The 15095-nt window shown below is 36.3% G+C and overlaps 1 protein-coding gene across 1 annotated transcript; it reads right to left on the bottom strand.

The window, feature by feature from the left end:
• Positions 1 to 3971: 3971 nt before the first annotated feature.
• Positions 3972 to 4916, bottom strand: LOC109677177 (olfactory receptor 5G9). The gene has a single exon (XM_074048930.1). It carries the CDS (start codon positions 4914 to 4916, stop codon positions 3972 to 3974), a length of 945 nt encoding a protein of 314 aa, XP_073905031.1.
• Positions 4917 to 15095: the final 10179 nt, after the last annotated feature.

Genomic DNA, 15095 nt, shown 5'->3' with positions numbered 1-15095 from the left:
ACAATAGGCACTGTTTTATATGAATAGAGAAATTACACACTATTTTAACTTCTTTATGTTCCAGAATATCTAGAAAATAGATTCTGATTTTATTATCCTCCCCCCAAAAAAGACTTATAGCTTTTCCTAGGCAGTAGCAACAACAAAACCATCCACATATATTTGAAATAAATTTTGATTCAGCTTCCACATTAAGTTATATAATAATCTAGGTAAATTTGAGTATTTTATTAATTTAAAAAATGACTTTACCATTAAAAAAAGAGGCAAAATACATGGTCAGAGAAAGTCATTTCTGGACTCTTAAGAGGTCACACTCTACAGATCTCTTACTAGGCTACAGAGAACTTGGCTCTTTGTTTGGCACCATGAGCTTGGCTTTGAGATCTCAAACTGTACTAAGCATTAGAATTGCTCACATGAGATTTAAGCAGAAGGAGGACACTGGCTTATCACTATGAATTCAGACATCGGCCCTGTTTCCATCTAAATGCATGCCGTGGTTCGCTCTATGGATGGACTCACAGAAACCCCTTTGGCTCAGGCTCAGCTAAATCTCCCTAAATTCCAATAGCCAGTGTGAGAATATGACTAGCTCCTAGTTAGTAAACTTACTGAAAGAGGGTTTTGTTTTTGTTTGTTTTGATTTTGGATTTTTATTTAAATGTTGCTAATTTTTCCTAGTCCGAAATCACAGAAAAAAAAGACATCATATTTATGAATGTTCCTGAAACATTAAACTTAGAGATTAGAAATTCTACTGCCAAACATTGATCCAAGATTGGAGGGAGGCAGCAGACAAGGAAATGTTCTAGAACCTTCTTGGAGTGCAAAGATCTAATGATGAAGCCTTGAGGAAATGAATGTGGCTCCAAGTCATGACAAAGCACAACCTCCTGGAAGCAGAATTTCACTTGCTGAGTGTGAGATTTGAACTTTTTGTTTTTCTTATTCAGAGAGAGAAGGGAAGACTGATAGTCACCAAAATGGTAGAATGTAAATCCTGATTAAGCAGTTATTTCTTTTCCATTGACTCAGAAGTATTGTTAAGTGGCCTGAAATTTTATGCTATATCACAAGTACATTTCTTTTCATTTTCTAGACTGGTCTGAATTTAGGTCCCCTTCCATATAGGCAATTCTGTTGATTGTGGGACTCCCAACGCATAGCTCTTTTTTTAGAGAGGGCTAGGAAAATTTGTTGTACATAATTAATAGATGCTGAACTAATTCCCATCCAGGATAGATATTATTTATCATAAAATCAAGATAAGGAGACTGTGTCTTCCAGCTTAGCATTAAAGAAAGAAATAAAGACTATCCAGATGGTTAGATCACTGAACCTTGCAATTCCAAAGTGAATTGCAAATTCACTTCACAATTAAAGAGCAACAGCCTGAATGATGGGGACATAAAGATTCATTGTGCTACTTTATTATCTTATACAACTAAAAGTACCTGAATAAAATAATTTTAATGAAAATATGTTATATATGATGTCAGAATGTTCAATGTGGAATGATGTGAGGTTTCTCAGAGGCGATCATGAAGATTTTGAAATCAACAGCTATTGTGAAGTAGTATAGGGCTCATGAGGCTAAGGCACAGAGCTTGCCCACTACCATGCACCACCTCCATGTGATGTGGCAACTGCACTGAGCTCTGGGCACCAGCAGGTAGGTATACTGTGGATGACAAAGGAACCCTGTTAGTCATAAGAATACAATGCACCTCTGCTCTCAGGCATAACACAAACCTGGTAAACTTCATTTTAGAAAAATAAATATGTTTAAATTAAAAATTACAAAGGAGTCACCTTATTTGGCTGTGAGTAGCAAACATATCCACATCTGAGATTGCTCATCATATCATCATCTAAACAGTCATTTCAAAACTAAACAAATATTATAACATAAGTGGAAGAAACTTCTGAACTAAAATATGAATACACCCCATAACATCATATTGCCACTGTTTCTGCTTCTCTGGGTGTCGAGCTCATGACTCTTTACCTTTCTCAGGAACAATTGCAGCACAAATCTGTTATTATCTCTATCTATCACTGTCAGAGTTTTGGTCTCGAGCTTTCTGCACATCTTGTTGAAACCTCTGAATTCAAACCACTCTCTTATCAGACTCTGTAAAGCACTATCTCTGGAATCAACACTCAAAGCAGAGGTAACTATCCCCTAGCAGATAACACAAAGGTTTTGACACTGTTTTTCCAACAATGTCACCTAGGAAAGTGTTCATTTGCCAGCAACCTCATAAAATCCATGTGGGAAGTAGCTTCAGCTAAGTCTACATACATCCTGGTTTTTCCTTGTATCACTATTTATACATGTTTTGCCTTGCTTTTTTTCCTACTTTGGGTGCATGTCTTGCTAAAATCCAGATATAGTTGTGCCTTTTTATGTCATGCCCTACTAACAGAGCTAAAATTACCTGCAGATTCTGGTTTGTATCCAACAAACACTTTTCAAGCATCATTTTTTATTCCTTGAAATTGTAATTCTTGAATTCCTCAACATGTTATTGGAGGGAAAGAAAGGTGTTAACATTTTTTTAAACTTCCTTTACTGTAGTGCTTTTTAAAAATTTAGATACAGAAAAGACTAACATGAAAACAGACTATAGAATTTTTCTGGTTTTCTCATTCACTAATTTGCATTATTTTATTTGTATAATAAGCTATTCATACTTATTTTTATCTTAAAAAACTAGGAAAATACCAAAATATCAAGTAATGAGTAATAGTTGAAATAGCTTTAGAGTCAATGACAGAGAGAAACATCTGGAAGTTGTTACTAAGATTTGTCTCTGGGTAGAACAGTAATATTAGAGGGATTTTATTTTCATCATTGTTCTTCCTTTGCTTGAATGTGGTTTTTTCTGCAATGATCATGACATTTTATTTTTAGAAAGTAAGAATAAACAAAACAAGCATAAAATGAATTGAAAGGAATAAATAAAAGGGATTCCTTCGGTTAAAAAATCATTTGCAACCAAAAAAGAAAAAAAAACTTGCTCTCCTTGGTATTTTTGACTCTGTATGTAGGAAATGGGAAGCCACAGGCATTGTACCTGATCTGGGCATTTACGTTATTTCACTTAGTATAAGAGTGTCAGTAGCTAAGTCATTCTACCATTTATTAAATTTTATCATACTTCCAGTAATAAAGAAATTTAAGGAAAGTAGGACTATTTTAACTCCGTGGATGAGTAGGAATTTTTATCATTTACAGAAACATGATGAAACAGTGTTTAAAAAAAGATAGTACAACAAAAGAATGGAAAGATATCGTCCCCCAAACTCAGTTAGCATCTTGAGATGGTATCTAGGTTGTCCAGTCATTTCTGGAAGTTTTTCCTTTGATCTGTCTTCTGTTCTTGATGGGAATTTATTTATTTATTTTTTTTTCTTTTATTATTCATATGTGCATACAAGGCTTGGGTCATTTCACCCCCCTGCCCCCACCCCCTCCCTTACCACCCACTCCGCCCCCTCCCTTCCCCCCACCCCCTCAATACCCAGCAGAAACTTATTTTGCCTTTATTTCTAATTTTGTTGTAGAGAGAGTATAAGCAATAATAGGAAGGAACAAGGGTTTTTGCTGGTTGAGATAAGGATAGCTATACAGGGAGTTGACTCACATTGATTTCCTGTGCGTGGGTGTTACCGTCTAGGTTAATTCTTTTTGATCTAACCTTTTCTCTATTTCCTGTTCCCCTTCTCCTATTGGCCTCAGTTGCTTTTAAGGTATCTGCTTTAGTTTCTCTGAGTTAAGGGCAACAAATGCTAGCTAATTTTTTAGGTGTCTTACCTATCCTCACCTCTCCCTTGTGTGCTCTCGCTTTTATCATGTGCTCAAAGTTCAATCCCCTTGTTGTGTTTGCCCTTGATCTAATGTCCACATATGAGGGAGAACATACGATTTTTGGTCTTTTGGGCCAGGCTAACCTCACTCAGAATTATTTTTTGATGAAAAACTTCCTCTTGGTGATCATCCTACCAATAGCAGCTTTCACTTCTTTATTTCTCAAGCTGTAGATGAGTGGATTTAACATGGGGATGACTGCTGTGTAGAACACTGACACCACCTTATTCAGGTCCAGAGAAGAAATGGCACTTGGTCGCACATAGATAAAGAAGAGAGTCCCATACAAGATGGAAACTGCTGTTATGTGAGAAGAGCAGGTGGAAAAGGCTTTGCACCTCCCATCAGCAGAGCATATCCTCAAGATGGTGATGAGGATGTAGAAGTAAGAGATTATAGTGGTCAGGCTACTGACAACCAGTACAGCTCCAGCTACAATAAAAACTAACAATTTATTAATGTGGGTATTAGCACATACGAGAGAAAGAAGGGGAGACATGTCACAGAAGAAATGATTGATAATATTAGAGTGGCAAAATGGAAGTTGAAAAGCAGCCGTTGTGTGAGTCATGGTGTTGAGGAAACCAACAGCATAGGGTCCAACCACCAGTTGTATGCAGAGTCTTTGGGACATAGCAACTGAATACAAGAGTGGGTTACAAATGGCCACATAGCGGTCATAGGCCATGGATGCCAAGAGAAGGCACTCAATGGCCACAAAGAATCCAAAGAACCACTGCTGTAAGGCACAGCCAAGGAAAGAGATGGCTTTCCTTTCAGCAAAGAAGTCACTGAGCATCTTGGGACCCACAACTGATGAAAAGCAGATGTCCACAAATGACAGGTGACTGAGAAAAAAGTACATGGGTGTGTGAAGGCGGGAGTCCATGTGGATGAGAATAATCATGCCTAAGTTTCCTATCATAGTAGTGAGATAAAAAAGCAAGAAAAGCAGGAAAAGGAAAACCTGTAGATGGGGGTGGTATTTTAAGCCTGTGAAAATGAATTCGGTGATCCTTGTATAGTTTGTGTCAGCCATCACTTGGTTTTGGTCTGTATGGCGAGAAAAATAAAGAACTGATCATGCTCTCAATGTCTTCAACTCAAAACACAATGGCCTAGGAAAAGAAATTACAGGTATAATTTACTTTGGAACAGCAAGCTTTTAAAAGCTTAAATTAAATATACCACCATTGTAAAGAATAATAAGACTTAATTGTTTTAAAGAGAAAATTGGGGTTTAATTAAGAAATAGTTAGAAAATCTATAAAATTATTCACTATCTTTATAGACTAAAGGGAGATGTATTATGATTAATTCTATGGAATTAGAAAAACAATTTAGCAAAATGAAGATCTCACAAAAAAAACCCTTTGAATCAAGAAAAAAAAAGTATTTGGGCTGGAGATGTAGTGCAGTGGCAGAACCCTTGTACAGCATGTAAAAGGCCCTAGGTTCAATCCACAGCATTGAAAATAAGAAAAGAGAGATTTATATGGATGGAACTGGAGCACAGCATCTTAAGTGAATCTTGCCAGGTTCAGAAAGCCAAACACTGCATGTTTTCTCTCATATGTGGAAAATAGACCTAATACAAATGCAGCAGTATTATGAAAACCTGATCACACTAAAGGGAGTTCACATACAGGAGAGGGTAGGGTAGAAGAAGGAAACTAAGAAGATGAACATGGTTGATATACTCTCTATAAAGAATGAATATAGAATTCTTAAATTGGAATTCCCATAAGCAAGGGACTAAGGAAGAATGAAGTAAAATAGAGGAGATGAAACTTGGGCTATAGTACATATATACATGGAACTATCATAAGGAAATACCCTGTGTAGCTACCTTTATCTCAAATAAGCAAAAATGTCATTGCTTTCTTTTTTTTCTTTATTCTTTTTTCTTGTACAAAATTGGATAATAGGAAAACAGAACAGGTCCTGCCAGAGGTGGGTGGGGGTTGGTACCAGTGGGAGAGGGGAGGTGGAGGGGAAAGGAGGTAGAAAAGTGAATATAGTGCAAAAATGTGTACACATGTATGTAAATGCAAAAATGATAGCTGTTGAAACTATTGTAGGAATGGAGTGGGGGGAATAAAGGAGAGCAGAGGAGCGGGTAAATTCAAGTATGGTATATTTGATGCGTTATAAGAACTTTTATAAATGCCACAATATTCCCTCACCCAGAGCAATAAAAAAAAAGAAAAAAAATACACTATGGAATTTTTACTGAAACATAGAAAGACATGACATTTTAAATAGGTGGAAAAGACACATTTTAAGTGTCAAAGACTCAGTTATAAAGATTCATTTCCTTCTGAACAAAAAAAAGCAGCTCATACTGGTAAAGTAAATATGTTTCACCACTCTTCAAGCAGGACTAACAGACATTGACAAAGCCCACTGTGAAGTTAGGAGGAAACAATATCTCCTCCATGAATACAATGCAGCTGTACATTCTCCTAACACCCCTTTCCTTTCATTGACAACCAGTTTTTTATTCAAAGAGGAAATTTATTTTCTAAAATAGTAGGCTATCTAAACCTTTTGGTTTGAAATTGCATCAGTAGATGAAACAACTCATTCATTAGTGGAAGAACTGTGTCACTTTGACACAATGAAATAGTTTTGCTTTTCAACACAGGCTTAAAGTGTCAGATACAGGGCTTACATCTAGCTTAACTTTGCACTTTCCAAGGAAACAGAACTCTGTGTCTGCTGTGTTGTTTAGACCTGACATTGACTCCTTTACATACAATCTGTTTTGCTTTCAGCTATCAGAATTCTACATGATATAAATTTCACCTAAACTCAACCCTTCACAATGATGCTGTATTCTATTTTTCCTTTGTTCAGTGAGACACTCATGGTTCCTGTCTGTGTGATCTCTTTCATTGCAGTGGACCAGTAAAAGTGGTTTGGTCAGAAAACAGGCTTGCTCTAGTTTTCTTAGGCTATTTGGGCTAGGATACTCATCAAATTGTTTAGAAAATTTTATGTAATTCCAATCAAAATCTAACCTTGATCTTAATAATGACAGCCAATTTTAATATCTATGGAAGAGGAATGTAAAACAGGTCTTGATAGTGGGAAGGTACTAATGGGGAGAGCAGGGGATGTAGAGAGGGTAAAGGAGGAAGAATATGGTCTGCATACTTTATATTCTTGCATTTAAAAAAATCAATGAAATCTGTTGAAATTTTAAATAGGGAGGGAAGGAGATGAGGGAGAATGATGCTGGGAACCTAATAAAGGATGTGGAAATGTCACAATGAAACTCCCCTGTACAAGTAAGATATGCTAATAGAAAAGATTTTTAAAAAAGAATTAACATTAACTAATCAATACAAAACTTATAGTGAAGAAAAGTTTTCCAGACAGACAAAAAATTTTGAAAACAGAAACAGAGAAGAAATGTTCTATGCCAGTTAACAACACAGATTTTAAAGCGAACATATTCTAAAGCTAACATAATTCAAACAGTAAGATATTTTCCTAGAATAGACAACAAGATGAAAATAATAGGAAAACCATAAGCTGATACATGCATACCTATCAATTTAGAGTGAATAAATGTTTATTTTAAATCAAGAAAATAAAGACGAGTTCATCATAAAAACGATTGGCAAAATGGCTCCAGATATACAGTGCTTGCCTAGCAAGTGTGAGGCCCTGACTTCATTCCCTAGTACTTCAAAAAAAAAAATAGAGGGAGAAGGTAATTATAATATTTGAATTCATTTTTAATTAATTTAAACCCCATCCATAAATACATGACAATAAATATTAAGGAATAGATTTTGTCCTAGGAATGGCCTTCTTAAAAAAACATAAAAACCATAAAAATGAAGTATGTGAAATTGTACTCTGTATTGTAAGTTTACATAAGTGTATGTCAACATGCACTATTAGTAAAATTAAGCATTCAGACTGGGGAAAATGCTGCAGCATATATTACGAAGGGTTAAAGTCAGAACATACAAAGAACCACCAAAATATGTCAACAAACATAAGGAACACTTGCTGGAATGGGTAGTAAAAAAGCCTTCAAAATGTCTAACTGGAAACTACAGAAATGGCATGATGGCAAATTACAAAATCACTTTCTTCCAGACAGTGCTAAAGACTGGGTCCGCCTGGCTACACAACGCATTAAATCTGAGACTACGGTGAGTATGGGACAAGGAACAGGAATTGCACAGTCCTCAAGACTTACAGTACCTCTGCCCCATTTTCCTCACGAATATCAGCCATCTCATCACCACCCAAGCCTCGGTAATGGACATTAGGTCATCCCCACGTCACACAGCAGGCAATCAGGGCTCTAAGTCTGGAAAACGGTACTTCTAAAGTTCTGGAGCTAGTATTTCCTAACAGGACTATGAGATTGACAGCTGTGTCTGAATTCAGAACGTCTAGTCTTTGAACAACACCACTCTCCAAGAAGGGAACCCTAAATCCATCAATAACCTATACCAAGCCCACACATTTTTCTGTTATAGAATTAGTCAATATCAAAAACACACTGAAAAGGGGATGTTGGTAACAAAAAAGAAAGGGGAAAAGAAGGAAGTTAAGAAGGTGAATATGCGTGATGTAATCTCTATACAAAAATGAATATAGAATTTTTAAACCTGTTGAAACCACTCTAAGAAGTGGACTAAAGTAGAAAGAAGAGAAATAAAGGAGATGAACCAATATGGGCAATAATACATACATACATATAGCTTGGAAATGTCACAAGAAAACTTCCTGTATCGCTATCTTGAACAAACAAAAAAATGTCATTTTTTACAAAATTAGAGAACAGGTATTGCCTGGGGGGATTGGCACTAGTGAGAGGGGGGAGAATGTGGAAAAGGGCATAGGAGGGTGAATATAGTGCAAATATCGCAAATATCATGTACACATGTGTGTAAATGGAAAAATGAGACCTGTGGAAACTATTCCAAGATTGGGGGTAGGAGAGATAAAGGAGAATGGTGGAAGGGGTGAATTCAATTAGGATATATCTGATGTATTGCAAGAAATTTTGTAAATGCCTCAATGTACCCCTAGCACAACAATAAAAAAGGAATTGAGCAAAGAAGAGGTTGTTGATCAAACACACACACACACACACACACACACACACACACACACAAATAAATCAGTGTGGTGTTAAAGAATTCCTATATAGGGTTGACGTCTGCTTACATACAAGAGCTCTCTAACATCTACAAATTGTGCTCTCATTTCTGGTCCCCTCTTTGCTTTCCACACCTCATACCTTCAGTGTGATGCACATAGCTCAATGCAGTATTCCATACAGATGGCTCCACACATGGAATGGGGATGCCCGGTGGCTCGCCTGTTCAGGGACAGTCATTCTGTAAATGTGGCCTAAAGACATATGAACTTCTCTGTGCTTGACAATGGACTCAACTTCACCACATGATCTCTTTGTGAATCTTTCAGGAGTTCACATTACTTCTTGCTATATTTTAACGTGATAACAATGGTCATTCCTTTATGTCACATTTTAAATGTCAGTCATTTTTGCTTTCCGTGAATCCACTTATTTTGAAGTTCTCAACAGGTAAATGGAGAGAAAGGGTGGATGTAAGCATAACCTAAACTTACATTATGATGAGTTCCTTTCTTCTTTGGGCAACAAACAGAATTAAAATTAAAACAGAATAAAAATTGCACTCCCTGTCACCATGCAGTCTTTCCCCCACCTCTACCTGTGCATCTGCACAGAAAAGTGGTCAGACTTTCCAGGAGTTACTTGGTTTTATTCTATGTCTTCTTCCCAAGTAACTAGTAAGATTCCATTCTGGAACAAATTGTTCTTTACTTGCATTAAAGTTCCCAGAAGCAGTTACATCATTTTCTGTTCTGGGAGAATCTATGTCCCAAAGTATACTGTATCTTGGGAACTTTATTGTTAAGAGAAAATAAAATTAATGCAACCTTGCTCACTTTAAATTCTGTTTAAAAGTTGGTCTGGGACCAACTTACTTGTTTTCCATGTTTGATAGAGTAATTTTTTCTTACCTCCTCCACAGAAAAATAATAATTACACAGTACTTCTGTGTAATGATGTATCAACTGCTGCATTTTTCCATAAGAAGTACCACAACATTTCTGCTAATGTTGAACCAAACTACATCATAATAGAGGACCAGCTACAAAGATACTCTAGACCACTTGGGCCACAAATGCTGACCATCTTAGAACTCTGAAACCAAAAGAAATGAATGTAAACAGAGCTATTTTATTAGGAATTTTCCAGGGTTGCCTGGAAATGCTGCCATTTCCTACCTTTGCCTTTAAAACTGTTCATCAGTTCATTCAAGATTGCTCAATCACCTCACTCCAGAAACCAGTGTCATTGGGAAGATCTTCCCTCAAATCAGACATCTCCATAGGCATATGCACACTGTAAAATGCTACTAGATCTTCATCCATCCTCATCTCCCCTTTTTCTGCTTCAGTGGAGGAAACCCACATGCACATGCACACATGAAGACAAACATTTCTTTCCTTATTCTTTGATAACTTGAACATTAGTTTTCCTACCAAATCCATTACAGTGCTCTGACAGTCCCTTCTTACTTCTTGAAATGCTAGAAGTTTAAATTCCGTCTGTACTGTCAGGTATGTCTTACTTAGAGCCTCATCCAAAAGCTTTCCATAATACCATGCAGTCAAAGGAAACACTCCATTTTGAATTTGAACTGAAACTTTTCCTACTTTCAGACTCTTAGAAATTCCTCAATAGTTCCACTGTGTGTTTGTGTTCTATTTCCTTTGCTGTCTAGACAATGATCTAATAGTTCAAGGGGTGTATCTTCCTGGAGTCAACAGGTATTGTCTAAGGCCCTGCTATGTATACTTTATGTTTTGGGATCTTGAATGAATAGAGGTGATAATCATATAGGAAGAATCTTGTGCTCAAACATTCACTAGAAGAGTAGCTATGATTTCAAATTTAACTGAATTAAAATAATCTAAAAATGTTTTATCAGAACTAATTTCAGGTTAGCCTTGAACCTTCTCTGTAACCCAGATTGTCCTCAAACTCATGATCCTTCTGCCTCAATCTTCCAAGTGCTGGGATTACAGGTGTGCACCATCATTCCTGAGATCACAGAATTCTGTTTGATTGCATAATTTTGTAGAATCTTCTCAGAATACAATATTCAGTAATAACTTTTAAAATAATTTTGTTATTTTTTTATCTGAAAGAATATACATATGGAATCCAGTGGATTCCTAAGGAAGAACAAGGAGAAATGATAAGTCTTGTCCCTACTGAATGTCTTCTGTTTTCACACATGGTACATGAAAGAACATGGATTTGGATGGTCTTGACCAAAATCTAGTGACTCAAACTCTCTGAAACCTCAATTGTCCCAGCTGTAAAGTGGAACTAATATTTCATCACAAATGGCAACCAGAAAATGAGTTATTTATATAATATGTAGTACAGAGTCAGTGGTAAAATAGATCCTCAGAAAATGCATAATGGCATTTTCACTAAAGAATAAAACATTTTGTATCAATAAGTACTTTTAAATGATCATATTTATGTGCAAACAAGCAAAATTTTAAAACATTAGGCCCTTGGGAAGAAAATACCTACAAATTTACATGTCATACATTAGCAAGGATGAACTTGAATATCAATTCTTCACCTGTTTTCTCACCTTTAGTATATTTGTCTATTCTTTGAACATCCGCAGAGTTAGAGAAAATTGTTGGAGACAGGATTGTGCTTCACAGTTCAGGCTGGGCTGGACCTCATCATCCTACTGCCTGAGCCTCCAGAGTGCTGTAGTTGTAAGAATGAGCCACCACGATCAGCTCACAATTGACAGAATTTCTAAAATGGTCCTGAAAAGATTTCCAGTCTAAGTTCTGTAGTCTCTGAGTATGATTCTGTATCACATACATAATTGTATTATGTAAAATGGCACTGTTAATCTTAAAAGAGGAAGATTAGCAGAGTGGATCCAGAGCTTCCTCCAGCTGAAGCAGAGGGAGAAGTCAGTGAGGTCTCAGCATTAGAATCACTAGATGGATGTGTCCATGCCCATCTGAGGAGGGAGGACTACATGAGGAAGTCTGTGGAAGCTTTAAGTATTGGGGAGAGGCCCCTGGATAACAGCCACTGAAGATCCCACAACTACAAGGAACTGAATTTTGTCGGCCATTCAGATGAGCTTAGAAGTGGGTTGTTCCACAAAATGTTCAGAAAATAATTTAGACATCTCAACATGTTGATTTCAGTCTTGCAAAACCATGAGGACAGAATCCAGCCATGAGTTACCTAAACTCCTGACCACTGAGATTCTGAAGTGCTACTTTGTGTAAGAACTGAAATGCATCCTGTACGTTACATGCATAGATCTTGTTTAAGAGGCAAAATTGTAACAAGTTCTTACTATCACCAGTATGAATAGTGAAATAAAAGATCTTCATAAAATGCTTACTTCAAATATAAAGACAGTTTTAGAAGGTGCCATGATTATATTCTACCAACATAATAGCGTTTATAGCTATTCATGTTTTAAAGACTTTTAGCCAAAATCACAGAAAATTGAGGGAAATGAATACACCAGAAATCAAAATGAAAGCACTGTTAAATTCATTGGCTATGATTTTTTCCATTTATTTGGAAAGTTTAGTCAATCTGAGGGAACTATAAGAAGTTTTGGTCAATAGTACTTATGTATATTCAAATAGTGATAGTACATGTTTTCCAAAGTGGTAACACTATACATGCATAGCATAAGAGAACCAACAACTGTAGTTTTAGCCTTTTTACTGATACCACAATGGTATCTCATTACATGTTTAAATGTCATTTATATAATTTCTAGCTAAGTTGAGCTAGAAATATTTGAATATTTGAATATTTGCAATATTAAAATTTCTTCCAAAAATTACATTATCATTCATATATTCTAGATATAAGTCAGCTATCTGCATAGTAAATGTATTTTCCCACTTTGTAGTTTGCATGTTCATGAGCTCAATGGTGAATTTTGATATACTAAAATTGGCTTTAAGTTGGTTCAGGGTATAAGGTTTTCCTTCAAGTACAGTGGCCTTTCTAATCTAGTTAAAAAAAAAATTCCTATCACAAGGTCCTACTTCAAATCATAAAGATATCATCTGACACTATCTTCTGCATGGTTAATATTTTTGATTTTCATATCTTTCTCTCAATTACCTGGAATTGATTGTTTAAAAATTTTAATTAGCATATATTAATTGTACAAAGGAATGTCATGGTGTTTTCTTTTTTTAATAACTCTATACAAGTTGTACAGATATTTCATAGTGATGTTTCCATACATGCATATGATGGACTTTTTTAATATCTTTTATTCATATATGCATACAATGTTTAGGTCATTTCTACCCCCTACCCCTGCCACCTCCCTTTTCCCCAACCCCCTCCCTCTCCCTCCCACCCTCTCACTTCCAGGCAGAAACTGTTTTCCCCTTATCTCTAATTTTGTTGAAGAGAGAGTATAAAAAATAATAAGGACCAAGGGTTTTTGCTAGTTGAGATAAGGATAGTTATAGAGGGAGATCCGTCACATTGTTTTCATGTACATATGTGTTACATTCTAAATTGGTTCTTCTAGAACTGACCTTTTTTCTAGTTCCTGGTCCCCTTCTTCTATTGGCCTCTGTCACTTTAAAGTTTCTGCATTAGTTCCTTTGCATTGAGGACATCAAATGCTACCATGTTTTTTTGGGTTTCTTATCTATCCTCATACTTCCCTTGTGTGCTCTCACCTTATCATGTGACCAAAGTCCAATCCCCTTGCTGTATTTACCCTTGATCTAAAGTCCACAATGAGGAAGAACATACAATTTTTGGTCTTCTGAGCCTGGCTAACCTCACTCAGGATGATGTTCTCCAGTTCCATCCATTTACTTGCAGATGATAAGATTTCATTCTTCTTCATGGCTGAGTAGAATTCCATTGTGTATAAATACCACATTTTCTTAATCCATTTGTCAGTAGTGGGGCATCTTGACTGTTTCCATAACTTGGCTATTGTGAATACTGCTGCAATAAACATGGGTGTGCAAGTGTCTCTGGAGTAACCTGTGTCACATTATTTTGGGTATATCCCCAGGAGTGGGATTGCTGGGTCATATGGTAGATCTATGTTTAGATTTTTAAGAAACCTCTAAATTTTTTTTCCAGAGTGGTTGTACTAGTTTGCATTCCCACCAGCAGTGTACAAGTGCTCCTTTTTCCCCACATCTTTACCAACACCTCTTGGTGGTGGTGCTTCTAATGATAGCTATTCTAACAGAGGTGAGGTGGAATCTTAGTGTGATTTTGACTTGCATTTCCTTTATGACTAGAGATGGTGAGCATTTTTTCACGTGTTTTTTGGCCATTTGAATTTCTTCTGTTGAGAAAGCTCTGTTTAGTTCATTTGCCCATTTCTATATTGGTTCATTAATTTTGGGAGTGTTTAGTTTCTTAAGTTCCCTGTATATTCTGGTTATCAATCCTTTATCTGATGTGTAGCTGGCAAATATTTTCTCCCACTCTGTGGGTAGTCTCTTCAGTTTAGAGACCATTTGTTTTGTTGAGCAGAAGCTTTTCAGTTTTATGAAGTCCCATTTGTCTATATTTTCTCTTAGTTGCTGAGCTGCTGGGGTTCTATTGAGGAATTCCTTGCATAACTATTCATATAAGGTACTTTGATCAAATTGATCCTCTCTATTACTTTTTCTTATCACCCCTCTCCCCTCCCTCCATTGCCTTTTTAAACAAGTCTTAGTGAGTTTCTTTATGCTATTTTCATACCTACCTATAATGTACTTCAATCATTAACATGTGTAAAATTACAATTGTTTTCATGCAGACGTGCAATGAATTCAACACCAGGTTTTAAAAATACTACTTTTCCCACTACCCTCTCCACCAGCTATTCACTTACACCATCTATTTTTTCTTTAACTACAAAGCTATTAGCATACATTAGCTAATGGAATCTGTACTCTGTACACTGATCCTTTGGGCCCCTTATCTATTCTTGAGTCTATTTTAATCACTACACATCTGTAAATCTATATCCAGTACAGGAAGATCTCCCACTTTGATGTCTTTCCTCAAGATTATCATGGGAATTTTGGTCCTTGGTTTTTCCATATAAACTTCAGAATCATCATAGTGTCTTAGGAAGATTGA

The sequence above is a fragment of the Castor canadensis genome, chromosome 1 (genome assembly GCF_047511655.1).
Source record: "Castor canadensis chromosome 1, mCasCan1.hap1v2, whole genome shotgun sequence".
Classification (NCBI taxonomy): Eukaryota; Metazoa; Chordata; class Mammalia; order Rodentia; family Castoridae; genus Castor; species Castor canadensis.
The sequence above is the reverse complement of the archived record's forward strand: the minus strand, read 5'-3'. Positions and strand labels throughout refer to the sequence as shown.